Below are 19,913 nucleotides of genomic sequence, written 5' to 3' on the forward strand. Positions count from 1 at the left end.
AATGTTTATTTTTCTTAGTGCCAATGCAGTTGTTTTTGCTGCCATTAGCAGTGCAGTAATCAGCTGTAAATCGTCATTAATGATTTCAGAATGAGTTGCTTCATTCATTATTATTATTCATTTCATTTCTATACTGCTTTATTTAAAACAACAACAAGAGATTTACAACCTACATTAAAATATCAAAGCAATCTAGAATGAAACATTACTGAAGAAAGTCAAACATAAAGTTTACCATTCAAAGCAACGTAACAGGAAACTAAAATATTAAAGATTTTAAAAAAGCATTACAAAGGACACCTACAGAATGCACATTCGACGCAGCTAAGTTAACTAAATGATTTAAAAAGAAACACCACTAAAGGAAGTCAAATACAAAATGTGCATTTAAAACAGTATAATTAACACGAGAATAAAATATTATGACACGCACAAGACAAGCCACACAAGCTTCTCTCTAACGTTTCCGGGGAGCATCTCAAAAAAGGCGTCCGAGCGAACAAGGAAGTCCCGCCTCCAGTCAGTCAAACTGCTGCTCCACTTCTTCCGGCCTCCATGGCGGTTGCTAAGAAGCGGACGGGGAGAGAGAGAGACGCTCTCGGTGACGCAAAGTCTTTGCGACGAGCGAGGTTGGATGACGCACTTTCTGGTGCGCCCGCAGTGGCGGACGGAAGGCGCCCTCTTCCTCCGCGGCGATTATGGCGGCTTCGGGTCCGGCGGGGAGGCCGCGGGGGCGGCCGGCGGCCTCGGTGGGGCAAGAGGAGCTGCGGCGGCTGATGCGGGCGAAGCAGCGCGAGGCGGCGGCCGGGAAGAAGAAGAGGGTCGACTCTCCGTTCGCCAGATACCCTTCCTGGGGGGGGAGGGGCCTGCCTTTTCCCCTCAGGCGGGCGGATTCCCTGCATTTGGCTGGGGGCATTTGGCTGGGGGACTAAGCACGGCCGCCTCTCTGGCTATTCCGAGCTTCGTTGCTGCCGCGTCCATGACGCTCCCCAGGTTGCTCCGGGGTCCCCTTCCCGCTCCCTCACTTCATAGCATGGTAGAGTTGGAAGGGACCACGAGGGTCATCTAGTCCAGCCCCCTGCAATGTAGGAATTTTTTGCCTTTGGAGCTCGAACCCGCGACTGTGAGGAGCAGGGTCTTATGCTCCAGCGACTGAGCTTATCACTGGTTGAATCAAGCAGCGCTATGAGGTTTACAGCTGTGATATAGACGGGACGAGGGGAGAAGGGAAGATGGTGGGTGAAGGGGTTAGGAAAGAACTATCCAGCCGCAACCCGCTGTTGTTGTATTTGTCCCCCCCCCCTCCTTCCCTCGTTTGACTGCTTGCAAATAAAGCTAAGAAGAGCTAGAAACATAGGAGGGAGAAAGTACAGTAATTAAAAAACAGTTAAACATGGAGAGAATTGAGCTAAATATGAATACAAAATATCTACTGAAACCATGCAGATAATCACAGCAAAAAGAAGTAGAAGAAGCATGGCACCAACCCTTTCATTGGAAGCTGTCAGTTCCCAAGAAGATCCCCCCCATAAAATCTCAAAACCAGGAGAGGTTCAGGGAGCTTCAGCCTAAGCCATATTTGTTGTTCCATCAATGATTATGACATTACCCAGGTTGCTATAACCATTTCTATGTCACCTTCCCTCTCCCTAACTCGTTGAAACAAGCAGGGCTCAAGACCTGCAACTATAATAGATTGACTGGGGGGCGGGGAGGTATGGGTTTGGTCCTGTCCCTTGTGAGGGGGCTTTGCCAACTTCTTACCCTCTGTTTTCTCCATCCTCACTGAAGCTCCCAATCTTTCCTGAAAGACTGGCTGCATAGTAGTTTATTTCATTTCTATCCCACCTTTTTGTCACTTTATTCCCTCCCCCATTTAATCCCCACAACAACCCTGTGAGGTAGGCTAGGCTGAGAGCAAGTGACTGGCCCAAGGTCAAATGGGGATTCAAACCTTGGTCTCCCAGTTCCTAGTCTGACACTCTAACCACTACACCACATTGGCTTTTGTTTTTGGTATAAATGACCAAAATAAATTCATATCTCCTTAATGTGCCACCAAAACTCTTGTTTTTTACGGAAGCAGACTAGCACAGCTACCCATTTTGAAAATATAGCTCTTGCTGTATCTCAGTGTAACTCAACCAACAACTTTGTGGTGTGTGGGAATGCAGAGTGGCAGCAAAGCAAAAAGTGGCTTTAAAAAAGTAAGTGTACAGGAATCGTTATGAAGCCAAGACTCTTAATAGCTTCACACATACAGATTTACAGTATATTTTACTTCTCACTTTTAAAAGCTATAATATGGCTTAATAATGCGTATTTTAGCCAAGTTTTTGTTGCATGTTCAAAGCCCACAACTGCAGTTTTGAGAGGTGGGCTGTTTTTATATTCATTTCCTTGATTCCAAATTCTACATATAACAGTTTGGGAAACTTAAGCTGCTCTCTGTGCAACATGCCTGTGAAGAGTGAACTGTTGTGGCAAACACACGTGCTTGGGAAGCCGCACAAAGAGGTAAGAGACATTTCTTTTTTAAAAAAAAAAGTAATGTGCTTACAACATTTGTGTTCTGTGTTATCTTGCAAAGCTAAGAAGACTAATAGTTCTTTTCTTAATTACCAATCTAGAAATCGAAATGCACTGACAAAGTTAATATGATTCTGCAGTATAATAATACATGAAATCTGATGATCTTATAAACTAGACATAATAGTGACCTCCCCCCCAATTAAAACATTGACTTTTAAAAGGATGATTTTAACAAAAATACCAATTTGCTTCATATGCTAAATAGTCTAAATACATAAAAGTAACTGTCTCTTGCCCCTTGTTGCAGCTAGTGTTACCATATTTTTTGCTCCATAAGACACTCACTTTTTTCCTCTTAAAAAGTAAGAGGAAATGTCTGTGCGTCTTATGGAGTGAATGCATGGTCCCTGGAGCCGAATTGCCCAGGGGCGAAAAGCAGATATGCTTTTTCTATTTTTAGGAAGAGCTAAAGGCTAACAAGAGGGGAAGAGGGAGTTGAAAGGAACCTGCTCAGCAGCTGATTGCAAGAGATCGGGGAGGAAGATAAGGCACACTAGCTCCCTTCCAGGCCCCGCCCCCTTGTTGAATGTTCTGCAGAAGGAGGCTGCAGCGACATGTGACTGGCTGATTAGATTATCTGTCTGGAAACTGTAGAAATGGCTCCCTTTCCTAAAGAAGCTGCAGAACTGTGAGTTGAACCCCATAAAAACAGGATTTTTTCTCCTTTGCAAGGTAAGCTCAGCAACTTTGAGCTGATCCTCAAAAATGGAGCTTTTCCCCCTTGCAAAAAAGCTGCACAACTGAGCTGATCCACCCCAAAATGGGGCTTTCCCCATTTGCAAAGAAGCTGCACAACTTTGAGCTGATGCAAAACAAAAACAAAAAACGGGTTTCCCCCTTTCCTCCTCCAAAAATTAGGTGCGTCTTCTGGTCAGGTACGTCTTATGGAGCAAAAAATAGGGTATTTTGTGGGAAATGTGCTACTTTGTGAAAAGAACTTTAATTATTCTATGTTGTAATAATGTATTCCTTGGAAAGAAAGCACATGTGCTCATCTGTTGATTTTAATCCCCACCCTGCAGAAAGTTGAGCAGTTAAGAAATCTTAAACAATCAATACCAGGTCCTATTCCTGACACCTCATCTTCTCTAAAGAGGAAAACAACCAACACAGAATCTCCAGAACTGAAGAAACCCAAAGGTATTGACATGTTAAGCTGTGTACTGACCTGGTAATTTTTCTACAGTTCTTCCCCGTTCCCCAGCTGTCTTGAAATCATTTGTGCATTAAATATTTTCCTTGGATGGTGTGTTTTATATAAAACTTTATATACTGGTGGTCTGCATGAGGACTAATAAACTGAGGCTGACAAGGTTACTGCAGCTGAAAATTTGTGATTTTGCCTCTTCTAGATGCACTCTTTGAAGGGACAGGTACGCAGTTAATAGGTGTTGTTGGAACCACATTTGACCATGGATGCGCATGTGGTCACTATGGAGAAAAGTACTAGCACAATCTGGCCTCTGTGACACATGCATTGGTAACCTCATGTTCTAGAATATTGTTATGCGGTCTTTGTGGTTCTTCCCTTCCAGCTGGTTCATAGGCTGCTGCTAGTGCAGAATGTCATGGACCAGGTGGTGAGTGGTGCTCTTTACTGAGCACATACCATGCCCATACTAATGGGTCTACACTAACTACCTGTCACCAAATCAATTTTAAGGTGTTGCTGTTTACATATAAAGTCTGAACAATTCCACACCAGCTTACCTGAAAGCCTGGTTAAGTACATTAAATAAAAGAACCCCAGTTAGTCTTGCCATGGCTTTATGATTATCGCTTTGATGATGCAAAAGTGTTCTTTTTCACTGGGAGCATTAGTGTTACGGAATGCACTCCTCGCTGAAATGCTAGAGGCCCCATCTGTAATGCTATTCTGCTGGCGTTTGAAAATAATTCTATTATACAGGCATTTTCCCAACCCAAGTCTCCTGTTTTAAGAGAAGTAATAGGATTGTTTTATTGAATATTTTAATTATGGATATTTATGTATTAATGTTTCTCTACTTTGTAAATTTCCTAGAAGCCTACTTTGAAATTAAACATGAATGAATTAATAATCAATGCAAGTAGTATTTGAGTACCCATAACATGAATGCCAGTAATATTTGATAATCATTATAAATTAGTTTTTGATGTACTTGCTAGGACAGAGGACAAATTTTGGTAAAATGCTGGAGGTAACCTTTCATGGTTTCCAATGTATATTACACACTGTAGCTGCTGGTATGGTGCAGTGTTTAAAATGCGGTGGGGGGGGGAGGTCTCGAGTATATGCACCCAAAGGGGATGAATTTAATTTAAGGTCATAGCCTTAGAGTGGGAGATTAAAGCTATGTTTAAGTAAACTACAGTTTTATGTGATTGGGAAGGCTACTCAAAATTTCTTTTAACTGATTTTATATCTACTGTTTTTCGTATTTTTACTGTTGCCACGTTAATTGCTTTTGTTTCTGATGTTTTTGATCTGTTTTATATTTGTTTTATGGTTCTCTTTTGTAGGCTATCTTGAAAATCTAGATTAATAATAAAACCTAGATTAATAAAATTATGTTTAATTTTTTTTAAAAAAAAAACCCTTTACATAAGGAAATTTCAGCTGCTTGCAATGCTTGTGTTTCTTGGAGTAACTGGCCTATGAATTATTCTTTTAACACACTGTCACCTGACTATAACCACTTTAACATTGGTCAAACCTTAGCTCAATTACCCAAAAAAACCCTGTTATATTCATCTATTATTATTTATTAAATTTGTATACCACCATTCATCCACAGATCTAAAAGAGATGACAGTGCAATGTGGATGGAAGGAGGTGCTATTTTTCAATAGTTTTAAAGTCCTGACTTGGAGTGTCACTTTATCCATTTAAGACTTATTTTAAGGCTGGATAATGTGGGTTGCTATGTCAGCAAAAAAAAGTAGCCTCAAAGGGATTGAGTGACATCACAGTCATTACATCACAATAATTGGCATCATAAATTTTTATCCTCTCCTCCACTTAGAGGTAGAGTGTGTGCTGAGAGAGACTTGTCCTCATTTAACTTCATGACTTGAGTGGGGATTTGAACTTGGCTTATGTACCCTAGGCACACGACTGATCCAGAGTTCTTCATGGGTCACTGCAGTTTAGGTGTGAAGTTCATCTTTGTGTTCTTTTTCTGTTTGAAATGTGACAATGTGACAATGTTTTGCAGATTCAAGTGACCATCCGCAAACACACTCTTCTGGGTAAGTTGAGATGGTTGTTATTAGCTCTATTCCTACATTTTCTTTTTTCATAGTTACGGATATGAATAGGATGTTATATTTGTTATTCATTACCTGAAGTCCTAACTCAGGCATCCCCAAACTTCGGCCCTCCAGATGTTTTGGACTACAGTTCCCATCATCCCTGACGACTGGTCCTGTTAGCTAGGGATCATGGGGGTTGTAGGCCAAAACATCTGGAGGGCCGCAGTTTGGGGAAGCCTGTCCTAACTGGTGCTGAGAAATTTGCTTTCAAACAGGGTGTTTTCGTGTTCCCATATGGCAATTGTTCAAATGCAGTGGCCGACAACATTGTTTCCATTATACTACAGTTACTTCAGAGAAAATTATCTTATTTCATGGGGAGTCCCAGATGGGGACACCAGATGGAGGTGACCACCATGTGGAAAGCTGTTTGGGAAACACAAATTTGGCATGGGGAATGTCTATTTAAGGGAGGAAAGTAAAAAGAAAAAAAATCACCTTAGGTGTACTTGAAATACTGTATATTCCTGCGTATAAGACTACTTTTTAACCCAGGAAAATCTACTCAAAAGTAAGGGGTCGTATTATACACCGGGTCAAATTTCTTATACGGCGAGTATATCCCAAACTCTATATTTTAACTGGAAAAGTTGGGGGTTGTCTTATATGCCCAGTCGTCTTATACGCCGGAATATACCATAATTGTCTTGATTATGGCTTGTATTATGATGGAATATTTTCAAGTATATTGTTGTGGAAAGCCAGCCAGATGGGCAGGGCATAAATAATAAAATTATTGTTATTGTTGTTATTATTTCATTTTTTAAAGGCTCCCAGTAGATTTTTTTGGAAAAAATGAAGAAGCAGAAGCGGAAAAGCACTCTGAAGAGGAGGAGGAAGAGGCAGAAGAGATGGCCAAAGAAATCCAGGACAACAGCAGCAAACCTCCTTTGTCTTCCACAGTGCAGCATACAGAAACACCAGCCCACCCTCCAAAAGTAGACACCACTGCTTTACCATCAGGTAACTCTGGGACTTTCTCTGCTGACTTTACAGCAAAAATATTAGAGTTTCAAGGCCTCTCTAGATGACTTGGTACAAATCAGATGTTTTGCTTAACTTTACCTCTGAAGTTGTGTCATGTCCTCTTTTTTTATGGCTTCTGAAGTATTGCTGTGCCACATTAGGTAGGCTTATCCGTATATACTACAGTGCGCTCCACATGTATCAAACATGTATATTAGATGGTTTCTCATGCCGAACGAAAACCAGTAATCATCTGCTATTGATGGTTGTAGATGTCCAGAATTCTGTTTCCAAGTGTGGCCAGCCAGATGCTTCTGAGGAACTCCTAAATGGCATGGAGGTGGTATCCCCTGCTGTTCATCACTAGCATCTAGTACGCAGAGCCTCTGAGGTTCTCTAATAGTACAACGGCATAGCTGACCAATTCTGATATTTTTCAGTAAAGCACCAAATATATACCATTCAAGGACTATTATGTGGTGATTTTAAATGAAGTCCCCAAATGGTGTTATGAGCAAGCAAACAGTTTTTTTATATAACTTAGTGTATGTTGTAGCTTTAGTCTACAAGGGGTGTAAATTTTGTGCTTTTCTAAAAAAAAGTGCAGAGTTGGGACAAATTGAGCTTCAGTGCTATTCTATTAAGGATTCATGGCTAGTCTCTTTTGATAGACCTATCCTAATAAAATTTGTCTAGTCATTTTAAACTAATGGTCATCATCAACATGCATGCGTGCTTGGATATGTTTACTGAGTCCAGTGGGACTACTGCTAAGTTAAGTGTGCACAGTATTTCAATCTAAGCAGTGGTGAATCTTTTAAGTTAATCATTCTGTGAAGTATTTCCTTTTGTTGATACATATATCAACTTTATTGGTTCATCTCAAGGTCTGAGTGATCTCAATTTTTCCCTCTCTGCTCATCGTTTGTGCAATTAATACACCCATTTTTTAGTGACTTGGGCTTTCAAATTGTGCATATTATACAGACAGTGATTCTTTTCTCTGTTGCAGACTATTCAGACAATAAAACTTTAGCTGCACCTTTAGTCTCCCATTCTGGCTCTATTCAGAAAGCAGAAATACAAGAAAAAGTTGTGGAAAGGTAAGCTAGCCAGGGTAAAGGTTTTCCTTCCTATTTTAATTTGTAATTAAATGTGTTTGGGTTCTCATAATTAATCATCCTCAGTATGCCAAGTATATAGGTGGTACTTCTTTTTTAAGTCACCGTCTGATGAGATGAACCAGTATTTTGAACAGTGTTAGTAACTTAAACAATTAGGACGCCATACATAATGGAGCTTTGAGAAAGCGGTTTATAAGGACAATGGCTTCTTGTGTTTGTTTCCTTTATCTTTATTGGATCTTGGAGGTTTGGAAAAATTAAACACAGTGCCAATTGATATGGTTAGCTCAAAAGGGGTGCCTTCATTTCTCCTCAGGCTGGGGTGGGGGGTGGGGAGCGCGAGTTGGCATTACGTTGCTCGCTCTGTTCTCGGTGCAGATATCTGATCTCCTGTTTTGAAGGAGTTAAAACTAGTGCAGAATTGGCTCAAGACAAGCCATCACCTTAACATTTCAGGAAAGAAAACACTGCGGAGGCCTTACCAGAGGGATTTTTTGATGATCCTGAAGTGGATGCAAAGGCAAGTGTGATTTGTTCCGATTTCAGCACGTCAGTTCTTTGAGGAATTAATTCACCTAGTCAGCTAGCAATTACAGAAGCTGAATAACAGATTTACATAATGATTGAAATGCTTTGTGGTATCCTCTTGTAAAGGATTTGATTAACCTGCAGCAGTTTTTGGTGTAGCAATTAGCACTGGCTTTCTCTTAAGTTTGTGTTGGATATTGTCTGACATGAATCAAAAGTAGAGATGGGAAGGCCTGGGGGGAAACCGGGAAAATTGAAAAAAAAAACCAAAAACCTCATTTTATTTCCAATTTTTCTGGGTTTTTTCCAGGCCTTCCCATCTTTAATCAAGAGTAATTGATCCTACTAGCCAGGATGCTGTAGTCCTCATATGCAGTCAGACTCCCCTCTGCTGTTCCTGTAGGTGGTTGACAAATAGAGAGTGCAGTGAGACTGTTAATTAGCGCACCTGTACACAGCTAGTTGAAATGTGATGTTTATTCTGTGATGCCCTTGATTTTGCAGAATCAATGGATGTGGGGCTGACAAAAGATGTAGCAAAGTTGGGAATAAATGTCCATGTAAAATGAAGGTAGACAGTGTATTGGGGCAATGTACAGATCAGCCTTTGCTTCTAAACTCTTAGAATAAATGCATTAAAAAATTCAAATGCACATCTATAATCCAGCATTTCTGCCTTTAATTACCATCTTGCCCCCTCTCTTTCCAGTAGCCTACACAGATGTGCAGATACAGCTGGAGAGCTTTCTAAGCACTCCCTTACTTCGCTTAGTTGTTAAGAGTCCCAGCCACACTTCCTCATCTTCAACAGAAACGGCTAGAATTTTTTTGGTTTGGGAGTAGCCAAAGCAGTATCTCTCTTGAGATCGTTTCTCTACAGGAACTTTTCCCTGGGAGACGTTCCTTTAGTATAGCTGAAGCAGCGTCTCCATCCCCATCATTCAGCCTGGACACTGTGAAGTCCTCCAAGGATCTTTTGGCGGTTCCCTCACTGCAAGACGTGAAGTTACAGGGGGCCAGCAGAGGGCCTTCTTGGTAGTGCCGCCCTCCCTCTGCGACACCCTCTCCTCAGATGTCAAGGAGATAAAGAACTACACAACTTTTAGAAAACATCTGAAGGCAGCCCTGTTTAGGGAAGTTTTTAATGTTTGACATTTTATTATGTTTTTATATTTTGCTGGAAGCCGCCTAGAGTGCCTGGAGAAACCCAGCCAGATGTATGTGTGTGTGTGTGTGTGTGTGTGTGTGTGTGCGCGCGCACACACACACACACACACACACACATAAATGTAAACTGGTGTGTGTGTGCTTGTCTCCAATGTTCAACAAAACCGCTTGACCGATTGCATTCAAATTTGGACACAATGTCCTAAGTGAATATGAGAGCAAGCCCATACCATACCGTTTGCGTAGACAGATGTGGCACCTGGGCAAGGTAAAACCCCAAAAACCATGTATTCCAGAACTCACAAATCAGACGAAAGTGCATGCTGGGAGCACAGGAGAGGTTGCAAAATAGTGCCCTCTAGCGACGGTTACACTGGTACTGCACCTAGGAAAACTTCCCTCTCCACAGCATCTCAGCTCGGCTTTCCAGACTGGGCCGAGTGGAGGTGGGGGCTTGCCTGGGTGGGGGATGGTGGGAGGAGGGGGCAGATAGGTAATCGGTTGGGACTGGGTGGGGCCAATCACAGGGATGAGCCGGGGTGGGGGGAGGAGGGGCCGGGATGTAAAACAGGGGGACTCTGAAGGTGAGGCGTGTCTGAAGGGGGACTCTGAGGCTCCATTTAACAGACAGCCACAGCAACTAGTAAGTAATAAAATTATTATCATTATTAAGTTTGGTGAGTGTTGGTGGCCTTTTTTCCAGGTTAGGAGATGGGGAAGAGTGTTCTTGAGTAATAATTTATGTTCCTTAGTAATCACATTCAGCCATAGTAGCTGTATTTCAGAAACCTCGTCTAGATATTGTACATTGAAGTAACCTTTTTAGAAATTATCTCGAGTCATAGGGACTAAAAACCAGGATACCTGTAACAACAACAACAATTTATTATTTATACCCTGCCCATCTGGCTGGGTTTCCCTAGCCACTCTGAGTGGCTCCCAACAGATTTAAAAGCACAATAAACAGGGCTGCCTTCAGATGTCTTCTAAAAGTCAGATAGTTGTTCATTTCCTTGACATGTGTAAATGCCCTGGCTACCTACCAGTTTCAAGTGGATCCATGTGTGTTTCGTGTTTTTATATCCTGAAGATCTCGCATCTTAAAACAAGAAAGGAAAAGCAAGTTTCTATCCCTTGTGCTCCTGCCAACCTAGCAGTTCGAAAGCACATAAAAGTACAAGTAGATAAATATTTACCGCTCCAGCGGGAAAGTAACGGTGTTTCTGTGCACTCCTCTGGTTTGCCAGAAGCGGCTTAGTCATGCTGGCCATGTGACCCGGAAGCTGTCTGCGGACAAACACCGGCTCCCTCGGCCAGTAAAGCGAGATGAGCACCACAACCCCAGAGTCGTTCGCGAGGTACCAGTCAGGGGTACCTTTACCCCTTGTGCACTGTCTTAATAATTTAAATTGGAGTGGGGGGGGAGTTCTGCTGATGCCCTGTTGGATTGACTGGAAGCTGCCCAAAGCAGAGAAGGGGCTTCTGGTTCTTTTTTCCTTTTGTTTGTTTCCTGTGCCTGTCTGAATGTTCCTGATATTTAACCTCTGGCAGACGTTAGAAGTTTAGCTTAGAAAGAGTTCTGATGCATGGTTATCAATATTGTAATAGTTCGCATATGCCAATTGTTGCTGCCTGACTTTAAATTTGCCTCTCAGGGTTGAAGAAGCAAATGCTTTTGAAATAGACCTTGATATAATTTCTTACTGATCAAGCATTAACTGAATTCTTTTAAACTTTTATTGTCCAATATGTAACAAATTAAAAAAGGCAGACCATAATACACAAGGGGGGTATTACATCTAAAACATTCACAAAGAGCAAAAGCAATGTATGGTTAATGAAGTGTATATTCTTATGGTAAGTTACTTTGAAATGATTTACGTATATTGTAGCATAATTAATCATTCAGAATCAAAGCACATGACTTGCTTTTACATGGATGAAATGTGTCTCATTTCTGGGGGGAGAACAAATGCACAAAACAGAGCTATAAGCATGGTCTTGCAAATAATTCCAATGAAAGTTGATTTCCCCCAGTTACTTTATTTAGCCTGAAGTATATTTAGCTGACATTGGTATGGCAAGCTATCTGGCTTGTTGCAGCTTTCAGAAGGATGAGCCTTGCTATAAGTGGCAACCCAGAGATTCACTCTTTACCTGCTAAACCAGGCATCCCCAAACTGCGGCCCTCCAGATGTTTTGGCCTACAACTCCCATGATCCCTAGCTAACAGGACCAGTGGTCAGGGATGATGGGAATTGTAGTCCAAAACATCTGGAGGGCCGAAGTTTGGGGATGCCTGTGCAAAACCAATAGATGAAACCGGAGGCAAGGCAGCTACAGCTTCTCACACTGCTCCGCTCCCGCCGCACCATATTTTTGTCTGCCCCTTTGCCTTCCTCCTCATACTGTGCAGCAGCTCTCCTTGTGTTAACCATCCTTGTGTTAAAGGAGGGGGGAGGCAGATAAAAGGAATGAGGGGGAAATGAACAGAAGAAGCTGGGGCTGAGATTTGGGTCTGTTGCATGCCTAATAAGGGTAAAGAGGCTGTCTGGCCAGTTGCTGTGTCCTTGCTCCTGAGTTATGCATGTGATCATGCATAGATCAACACCTGTTAGTTGTTGTAGTGGCTAAATGTGAATCAAGAAGCCTACAGCCATGATCTTGGTGGGTGGTCTTAGATAGGGCTGGGCCATGCCTGGTTTTCAACATTGTGATATATCATCAGCTAAACATTGCATTTTACTGATATATCTCAATGTCTGAAATAAGGCTGGAGCTATGTGGAGTCATTGGCAGCACAGTTTCCCCCACATTGTGATTTTTGCATAGTGCGAGCACATACACATCGTGATTTGTAATATATTGCCAGGTCAGAAATTATGAAGCCAATATAATGGTATGGACTTGAAACTGGCTTTGGACGCCCAGCCCTGACACACATCCTCATTTGCGATGTATTGTCAGGTCAAAAACTATGAAACTGATATCACGATATGGACTTCAAACCAGTTTTGGACAATATATCAATATATTGCCTAACCCTAGTCTTAGATCAGGTTCTCCCTCTATTCCTCTCCCTCCCTCTCTCCCTCAGCCCCCTAATATCACCTTGCTTTCAGGAGGATGTGCATGAGATGCTTTGGGACACAATATAGTGTATTATTAATATGATAACTCACAATATACTGCTGCTGAATTATGAAAAACCATATGTTCCATAGCAGTGTAATTTTTTTGCAAGCATTTTTCTCTCTTCTCCCCAGCTCACAGTAGAACGTACTCTGTCCACCTCCTTCCTCTCTTTCTGCACCACTCTTCATGTGCCCTCTTGTTATTTGTTTATTATTATGCTGGCAGATTAGCACCTTATTTGAAGGAGATGGTGTTTGTACGCCTTCAGTTACTCTGAGACCGGTTCTTCCTAGTGTTAGCAGATGTGCCTTCATCCTGTTTCAATTCCCAGTATCTTAGCCAAATCTTGAAAAACACATACTAAATATACTTTGAATAACATGTGTAAAAGCACAGACATTTTATGGTACCCAGGCTAGGAGCCAAGCAGTTAGGGAAGTATTGCTGAATCCATTTATACTACAATATTATGTGGTACCAGGATGCTAATGACTCTTATTCTAAATATCAAGGAGTTAGGGGGCTAAGTAGATAGCATATAGTAGATAACAAATGTGTGTTTATTCTTAGTAGCTCACATATTGCCTTCATCTGCTCCCTTTGATGTCCCTTAGTGTGTTTAAGTTGACAGTGCATTGCAGTGCAAACTGGTAGCACATAATATGAAATGAGGATTCTCTCTCTCCATATAGCTTCAAGTTGTCTGGATAAATTGTTTGCTTCGAAAAAACCAGCAACTTAGCAACCAAGCTCTCCTTGCTTGCAGCATAAAGTAGAAGTAAAACCGATAATGAGAAATAGGAATACAGCCTTCCACAAACTCCTCATATTTCTTATTTCGTAGGTGAGGAAGGTTGATGCTCCAAAGGATCAGATGGACAAAGAATGGGATGAATTCCAGAAGGCTATGCGACAAGTCAATACTGTAAGTTGATGCCTCCTGTTTTGAATTGCTTGCACGTATCTGTAAATGCAGAACTAGAACTTGGCAGAGTGACATTCCACTGCATTTGCGGACTGACTGTTTTAATATCGATTAAAATCATTTTGTAAGCTAGCTGTCGTCTGAGTATCCCCCTTCAAACAGTGAAGTGAAGAAACTTTAGTAACAGATGACACTACATCAAAAATTGTGATGAAGTTTGCTTTTTAAAAATTTGATCAGCATATCCTATCTAGCAGGAATGCAGGATGGATATTCTGTCAGGCCAGATGGCCTGTCACTGTCACCGTTCACTTTCATTTTTTCAGGTCTGGTGCACTTGATATTTTATGTCTGTATACTTTATACATATACTCTATACAGTGGTACCTCGGTTTATGAACACAATTGGTTCCGGAAGTCTGTTCATAAACTGAAGCGTTCATAAACTGAAGCGAACTTTCCCATTCAAAGTAATGGAAAGTGGATTAATCCGTTCCAGACGGGTCCGCGGAGTACTCAACCTGAAGCTTACGTAACCTGAAGCATGGGTGTAATTGGTTCCGGAAGTCTGTTCATAAACTGAAGCGTTCATAAACTGAAGCGAACTTTCCCATTGAAAGTAATGGAAAGTGAATTAATCTGTTCCAGATGGGTCCGTGGTGTTCGTAAACTGAAAATTCGTAAACCGAGGTGTTCATAAACCGAGGCTCCACTGTATATGCAATAATTTTCTGGCTCTGGGTTGGATTTAGCATTCCTCCCATGTGGCTTCATTTTTATTGCAATATTTGCCTTACCACATCTGCTGTTGACTAGATCTGTGGTTCTCACATACTGCTTTTAAAAACCAATCCCTTTGAAGGTGGTCACTCAGCAACTTCCCCGTGTGCCTTTTAACTTTGCTTTCAAACTCTGGTGTTGCAGAAAATTTTCCATGAATGAATTGTTGGGAGAAGACTGTTGTAGAGCAGTCATCCTATTCTGAAATGCACTCGGTGCTATAAACACAGCAGTGGGCACATTTTGTGAACATTAGTGGTGCCCAAGGGCTCTTCTTGGTTACATGTTGACCACTGGCTGCACAGCATCGCCAAGACACTCAACTTTGAGAAAGTATATGCTGAAAGAAATAACAGGTTAAAATATATTTTGAAAATCAGTGATTAATTGTTAACAGAATTCTTAAACGCGAGTTTCATCATCAGTGCTCATATTACTAAAGCACTAAGATCTTCTTTGCTTGGGTTTGTCACTTTCAAAACGTATTGTGGTGGGCCAGAGCAAGCTGGCTTTCTCTTAACTTGTAGTTAAGATAATAGGAGCAAGCTATATTCTCCCTTTTACCTGCTGCCATAAGCTGGTTAAGACTGATCACATTCCTTCTTAATCCAGGGTTTAAATTTGCTTAAATTCAGGTTAAATGGAGAGCCTAGCAAGTTTTGGAGAATCTGTTGCAGGAGGAAGCATAATCCTATAGCTTGCTCCTAGTTTTCTCACTGCAGTAAAGAGAAGGCAAAGCTTACTTTTATATGGATCCATTATTATTTTTTTGGTTATGGTAAATAATACCTGCCTTTTCTGAGTTAGATTTCAGAAGCTATAGTAGCTGAAGAAGATGAGGAAGGGCGACTTGACCGTCAAATTGGAGAAATAGATGAGCAGATGTAAGTAAATTAAAACCTAATTTCAAAAAGCTTAATGTAAACGCACTGCTTGAAATTAAATACATCAAAATTCTGCAACACACACAACTCTCTGCTTATTATTGCATTTTTGCTAGTCGGGTAGGGAAAAGAGATTCTTTGGGAACTGAATTCTGCAGCTACTATCACATTCCACAGCTGTGGGCTTCCTTGTACCTGCTACATCTCCCCATCCTCTCACACACATGGCTAGATAGAATCAAGTGATGAAATTTGGAGGTAGACCCTAAAGTTCATAGACATGCAAGGTGTCAAAAGTTCTCCTAGACTTTTTAAACTGTTACATTTCTGTACAAGAGCACTTTTGATGCATAATTAAGAATTGCGTGGCTTAGGACATTTGTCAATTCCAAATCTTTGGAATGGTTAGCCCCATGCGTGAGATCACAACAGGATTCTTAAAGCCAACTTCCATACTTACTTTTGGGTCCAGCTCTTCTCATATCTGACTCTAACCGAAAGTAGATGAGGTTCTAGAGCAAGAGTGGCTAACCTGTGGCACTCCACATTTTATTGGTCCCTAACTCCCAGCAGCCCCAGGCACCATGGTCAATGTTCAGAGAAGATAGGAGTTCTGCAGCATCTCAAGGATCACTGATTAACCACCACCCAGACTCCTGTTATATCTTTTCCTTTCCTTGCCCCTTGTATCCTGTTGTCCACAGCTAAAACGCGTAAGCTCACCCTAATATTATAAAATATCTAGAGGGACCAAGGAACTTCTTTGTATTGGTGTGGCCTCACTTTGGGTGTATGCTTTGCTGCACAATGTAAGACTACCCCTCCCGCCCTCCTTCCTTAGCTGGTGACTCCCAAGTGGAAGCAGGAACATTGAAACTGGTGGAGGGGACTTTTTGAGGTCTCTTGAGACTTATTGATTAATGAATCACTTCCTTTTTTCTTTTGTAGCCAAATAACTTTTCATTGTCTTAAGTCTGGGGTATACTTAACTGGCTATGGCTGTCAAGCTGACACTTTTGTACCATAAAAGTTTTCAAAGTAAATTTAGTGAAAGTTGCTGGTTCCTGTTCCTTCAGTGCTTCATTAATCTGTGTCTAGCCTTTTGTTAATGTAGAAAAAGTATTAAATTGCTGTCTGTTTTTGACTCACAGGTGCATAACTCTTGTTCATTTGTAGGTTAAAAAAAATTAAAAGATTAAAAACAGAGATGCAAAATATAGTGGAATGAAATTAATTTCCAGAAATCAATAGTTTTCAAATTGTTCCAGAAAGCCTTGGAAGTCTATATAAAATTCTTTAGAGAACCACTCAATCAGGCACTTTTGCTTCCATGTGCCGCCCAAGAAAGGAAGATTGGCTGGTTGCGTTCTGAGCATTTATGCAGTCTCTGCTTGGTGACAGAGGTGTTCAACAGGCCAGCCCAGTATTCTGCATGACATGAGTGGCCTGCACAGAGCTCAGGGCTTTTGGTGCAAGATACCCAGGAGTTCACTGGAAGAAATGTCAATATGGCAAGTGTTCCCTGAAGGAAAGCCATCTGAAAACCACCTCCTAAATAGCAGACAGTGGCCCCAGTGCAAGTACAGCTTGTTAGGCTTACCCTTTGCACCCCAAAAGGACAAGTAAAAGCAACTGGAAAAGTCTGAACTCATTCAATGATAGGAGCTCAGGTTCTTGGACAAAGTGCCATAGGCTTGAATTGACTGAGTTAATGTTAATGTTGTGTCTGAGAAACTGCCATGTTCTTTCCAAAGATATGAAGAATGTGAACTTAAAAGGCACACTATTGCAGCTTTTCACTTAAGTATTAGAAGAGGGCAAATTATTATTATTTTTAATTTTACCCTAGTGAATGTTTCCGCCGTGTAGAACAACTGCGTGACCGCCAGGAAGTACTGAAGGATAAACTGAAGGAAGCCATGAGACTAAGAGCTGCCCAGGTGGAGGATGGCGACACTGGCAGTGATGACGAAGGGGAACTGCATGACCTCCTCTCTCAGGACTGGAGGGCAAAAGGAACATCATTGTAGCTGCTAGGAGCCAATCTCCTGATGGGTGGTATTTTGGTCTTCTAACACACTTAGGATAAAATATTTATTTAAAGAATCCTGCAGGTATTAAAATGTGTAAAAATATGTTTATAGGGTTAAGAATAGAAAAGCCATTGTAAAGAGTTGTATATTGTAAAAACTTTTTTTTAAAATAATAATAATGTGATTGTAGCTTTCCTATTAAGATCTACAGAAAATGTTTTATTTGCTCTATGAATCCAGTGTAGCTTCTGTTGTGTCACCTGTGCTGTTTTAATACCCATTAAAAGTGTTAGGTCTAGGGAACCCCTAGGGAAGTGTGAGCCTAAGCAGTTGGAGCATGCTGCAGGGCTAAGCATGGCTTTGACTTTCGGAACCACAGCCAGGGCTACACAGGGCTTGGTGCCAGATCCATGGACTCTCACCTCCATGCCTTCTCCCAATATGTCTTTGAAATACTCCTTGGCAGGGGCCAGGGGCTTCTGTTTGAGAAAATAAGTCTAAAGCCTGTACACAGTACATCTTCTATTGTAAGATTCCAACTATTTAGTTACTTGTAGATGCTACTTAACCTGTATGATCCTAGAAAAACTTCCTTGCTACCTTGGACTTACTATCTTTTTCTAGGATAGTTTAGAAAATACTTAAAGACAGCCCTGAATGATGGCTACTGAGTTGAACAGAACAAGAGAAATTTTGCCCTGTGTGCTTTGCACAATGTGTGTTGGTGAATTTATAGAGCGAGTACTTACAACCATGAGTAGACATTTCCCTTTAATTATCAATTTCCCCCCAGTTCACACACCAGTAACTGGCATTTTTAGGTCGTTTGGGCCATGGAAACCTTTTCTCAGGAGCAATGTAATGCAGTCCGATCTGAAATAGCAAAAATATGATGCTTTTTTTCTAATCAAAGATGCTGCCATAAATCAAGTAAAATGTTGTTTGGAATAGATATTCCAATAAAATACTTTCTCTGAAGAAGTTTTACTGTGGTTTAAGCACTGCTGTCAGTTTCAGCACTTGGCCCTAACCTGTAAGAATTATGTTTGGATATTGCCTAGTAATATTTCCTGAAGTCAAACATTAGTAGTATGGATGTCAACAGTAAAGAAAGGCCTGTTAATCCATCAGTTACGTCCTGGATACCTGTATTTTTAAAGCAATTGTTCATTCATCCTAGATTTATCTAATGGATTTGTTTCAGCTCTGTGGCATTCTTTGTGTCTTTTCCTTTAGTAGCAGTTCTGCTACCACTGTCATATTAAATTGTTTCTTGACACCCCTCAGCTCCACAAGTAGTTCTAATGTGGCACAGCAGCCTGATTTTTGTGAAATGTACCAGAAGCTCTCTTGTGCTCATGGACCTGCCATGCTGGACATGGGTTCCCTCCAGAACCTCCCACAGGACCCAGCAAGCTTTTGCAAGCATAATAATATCCTATTCAAAATGCCATTGGTATGTAGAAAACCATTTCCACATGGATGAAACCTGGGCTTTTTCATTAAGCCAGTCACTCAACAGGTTGGCTGAAAGTCCCCATTAAGCAGATTATTGTGCAATACTCTTTAAGATGCCCCCAATAAGCACCAGGCCTAACTGCAATTATATCAAACTTTTAATTGTTAATGCAAAACAAGCCATAGGTCTGAACTCATTGGTGACAAGTCACAAAAATAGTATTTGATCAACATCTTAGTTACAAAGTTAAAAATCACAACAGCTATTTGTATGCACAAAGCTAAGATGTGGTTTTTAAAGTCAGGAAAACCTTTATTTATATATATAAAAAACCAAAACAGCTTATTTAGTTTATCAAGTCTATACTTAATATATATAGTGGTTTAAAACATCAACAGCCCATGCTTTGTACAGACTGGCCAGAGCATGAACATCTACAGAAAAATTTAAAAATAATAATAATCTGTAACTGTTTCTTGCTGAGCCTCAAGATTATTAAACCAGAATAGCAATGAAAGCAACACAGGAGTTGGGAAGCACAGTTGCTGAGAGAGTAAAAGTGTTTATTTTGAGATCTTGGAAGAGTAATAAAGTTAGAAATGATCACTTCCTCTGTTGATTAGTCCATAGAAAGCATTGTCTCATGAGGCTTTAGAAAATCCTGTCAGGGAACTCAAGCCCTAGTGCATGCTGGGACACATTACAGAGCCCCGAGGCCAGTTACTTCTGAAGAGAGCCTGAAATGCAGGAACAAAAATCAGGGGAGGGGGGGCAAAAAAAGGAAGAAAAAGAAAAACAGGAAGAAAAACTTCTCACCATTTAAAAAAAAACACTTGAGTACAACTGGCATAGAACAGCATTTCAATTCAAGCAAATTCTCACATTGATTTACTTCAATTTATAAACACAGTTAATAATAGTTCTTAACAGTTTTTACAGCAGGTTTCTAGAGCTGTTGAATACCCGAAGCCGCTTGACAGTATTTCCAATTCTCCCACTTCAGTATATACAGACATGGAGACTGTT

At 41.0% G+C, this 19,913-nt stretch overlaps 2 protein-coding genes across 11 annotated transcripts in view; one reads left to right on the top strand and one right to left on the bottom strand.

The window, feature by feature from the left end:
- Positions 1-635: 635 nt before the first annotated feature.
- ZNF830 (zinc finger protein 830) lies at positions 636-18,409 on the top strand. The gene is made up of 10 exons (XM_035136664.2): positions 636-841; positions 2,418-2,517; positions 3,615-3,732; positions 5,790-5,823; positions 6,656-6,849; positions 7,865-7,955; positions 8,433-8,496; positions 13,651-13,731; positions 15,319-15,395; positions 17,245-18,409. The coding sequence occupies exons 1-10, from the start codon at positions 699-701 to the stop codon at positions 17,423-17,425; spliced, it is 1,083 nt and encodes a 360-aa protein (XP_034992555.1). The 5' UTR covers positions 636-698; the 3' UTR covers positions 17,426-18,409.
- LOC118095417 (poly(rC)-binding protein 3) overlaps positions 13,731-19,913 on the bottom strand; it is a 265,815-nt gene continuing 259,632 nt past the window's right edge. For 9 of the 10 annotated variants that reach the window (XM_060282171.1, XM_060282172.1, XM_060282170.1 and 6 more), the window contains one exon: positions 18,410-19,913. This exon is cut by the window's right edge and continues 2,980 nt beyond it. Coding sequence is in view for 1 of the 10 variants with exons in the window: in XM_060282177.1 (XP_060138160.1) it covers positions 14,791-14,851 (61 nt within the window). In the remaining 9 variants the exon portion in view is untranslated. Of the gene's footprint in view, positions 14,852-18,409 lie in introns of those variants that run through there. The other variant, XM_060282177.1, reaches the window with a different exon arrangement.

This window comes from Zootoca vivipara, chromosome 13 (genome assembly GCF_963506605.1).
Source record: "Zootoca vivipara chromosome 13, rZooViv1.1, whole genome shotgun sequence".
Classification (NCBI taxonomy): domain Eukaryota; kingdom Metazoa; phylum Chordata; class Lepidosauria; order Squamata; family Lacertidae; genus Zootoca; species Zootoca vivipara.

Bases quoted from the DNA above. Each gene is read 5' to 3' on its own strand.
- ZNF830 (XM_035136664.2), top strand. From the start codon at position 699: ATGGCGGCTTCGGGTCCGGCGGGGAGGCCGCGGGGGCGGCCGGCGGCC. The intron at 7,956-8,432 runs GTAAGCTAGCCA...TTAACATTTCAG, and splicing joins CAAGAAAAAGTTGTGGAAAG to GAAAGAAAACACTGCGGAGG. The intron at 8,497-13,650 runs GCAAGTGTGATT...CTTATTTCGTAG, and splicing joins ATCCTGAAGTGGATGCAAAG to GTGAGGAAGGTTGATGCTCC.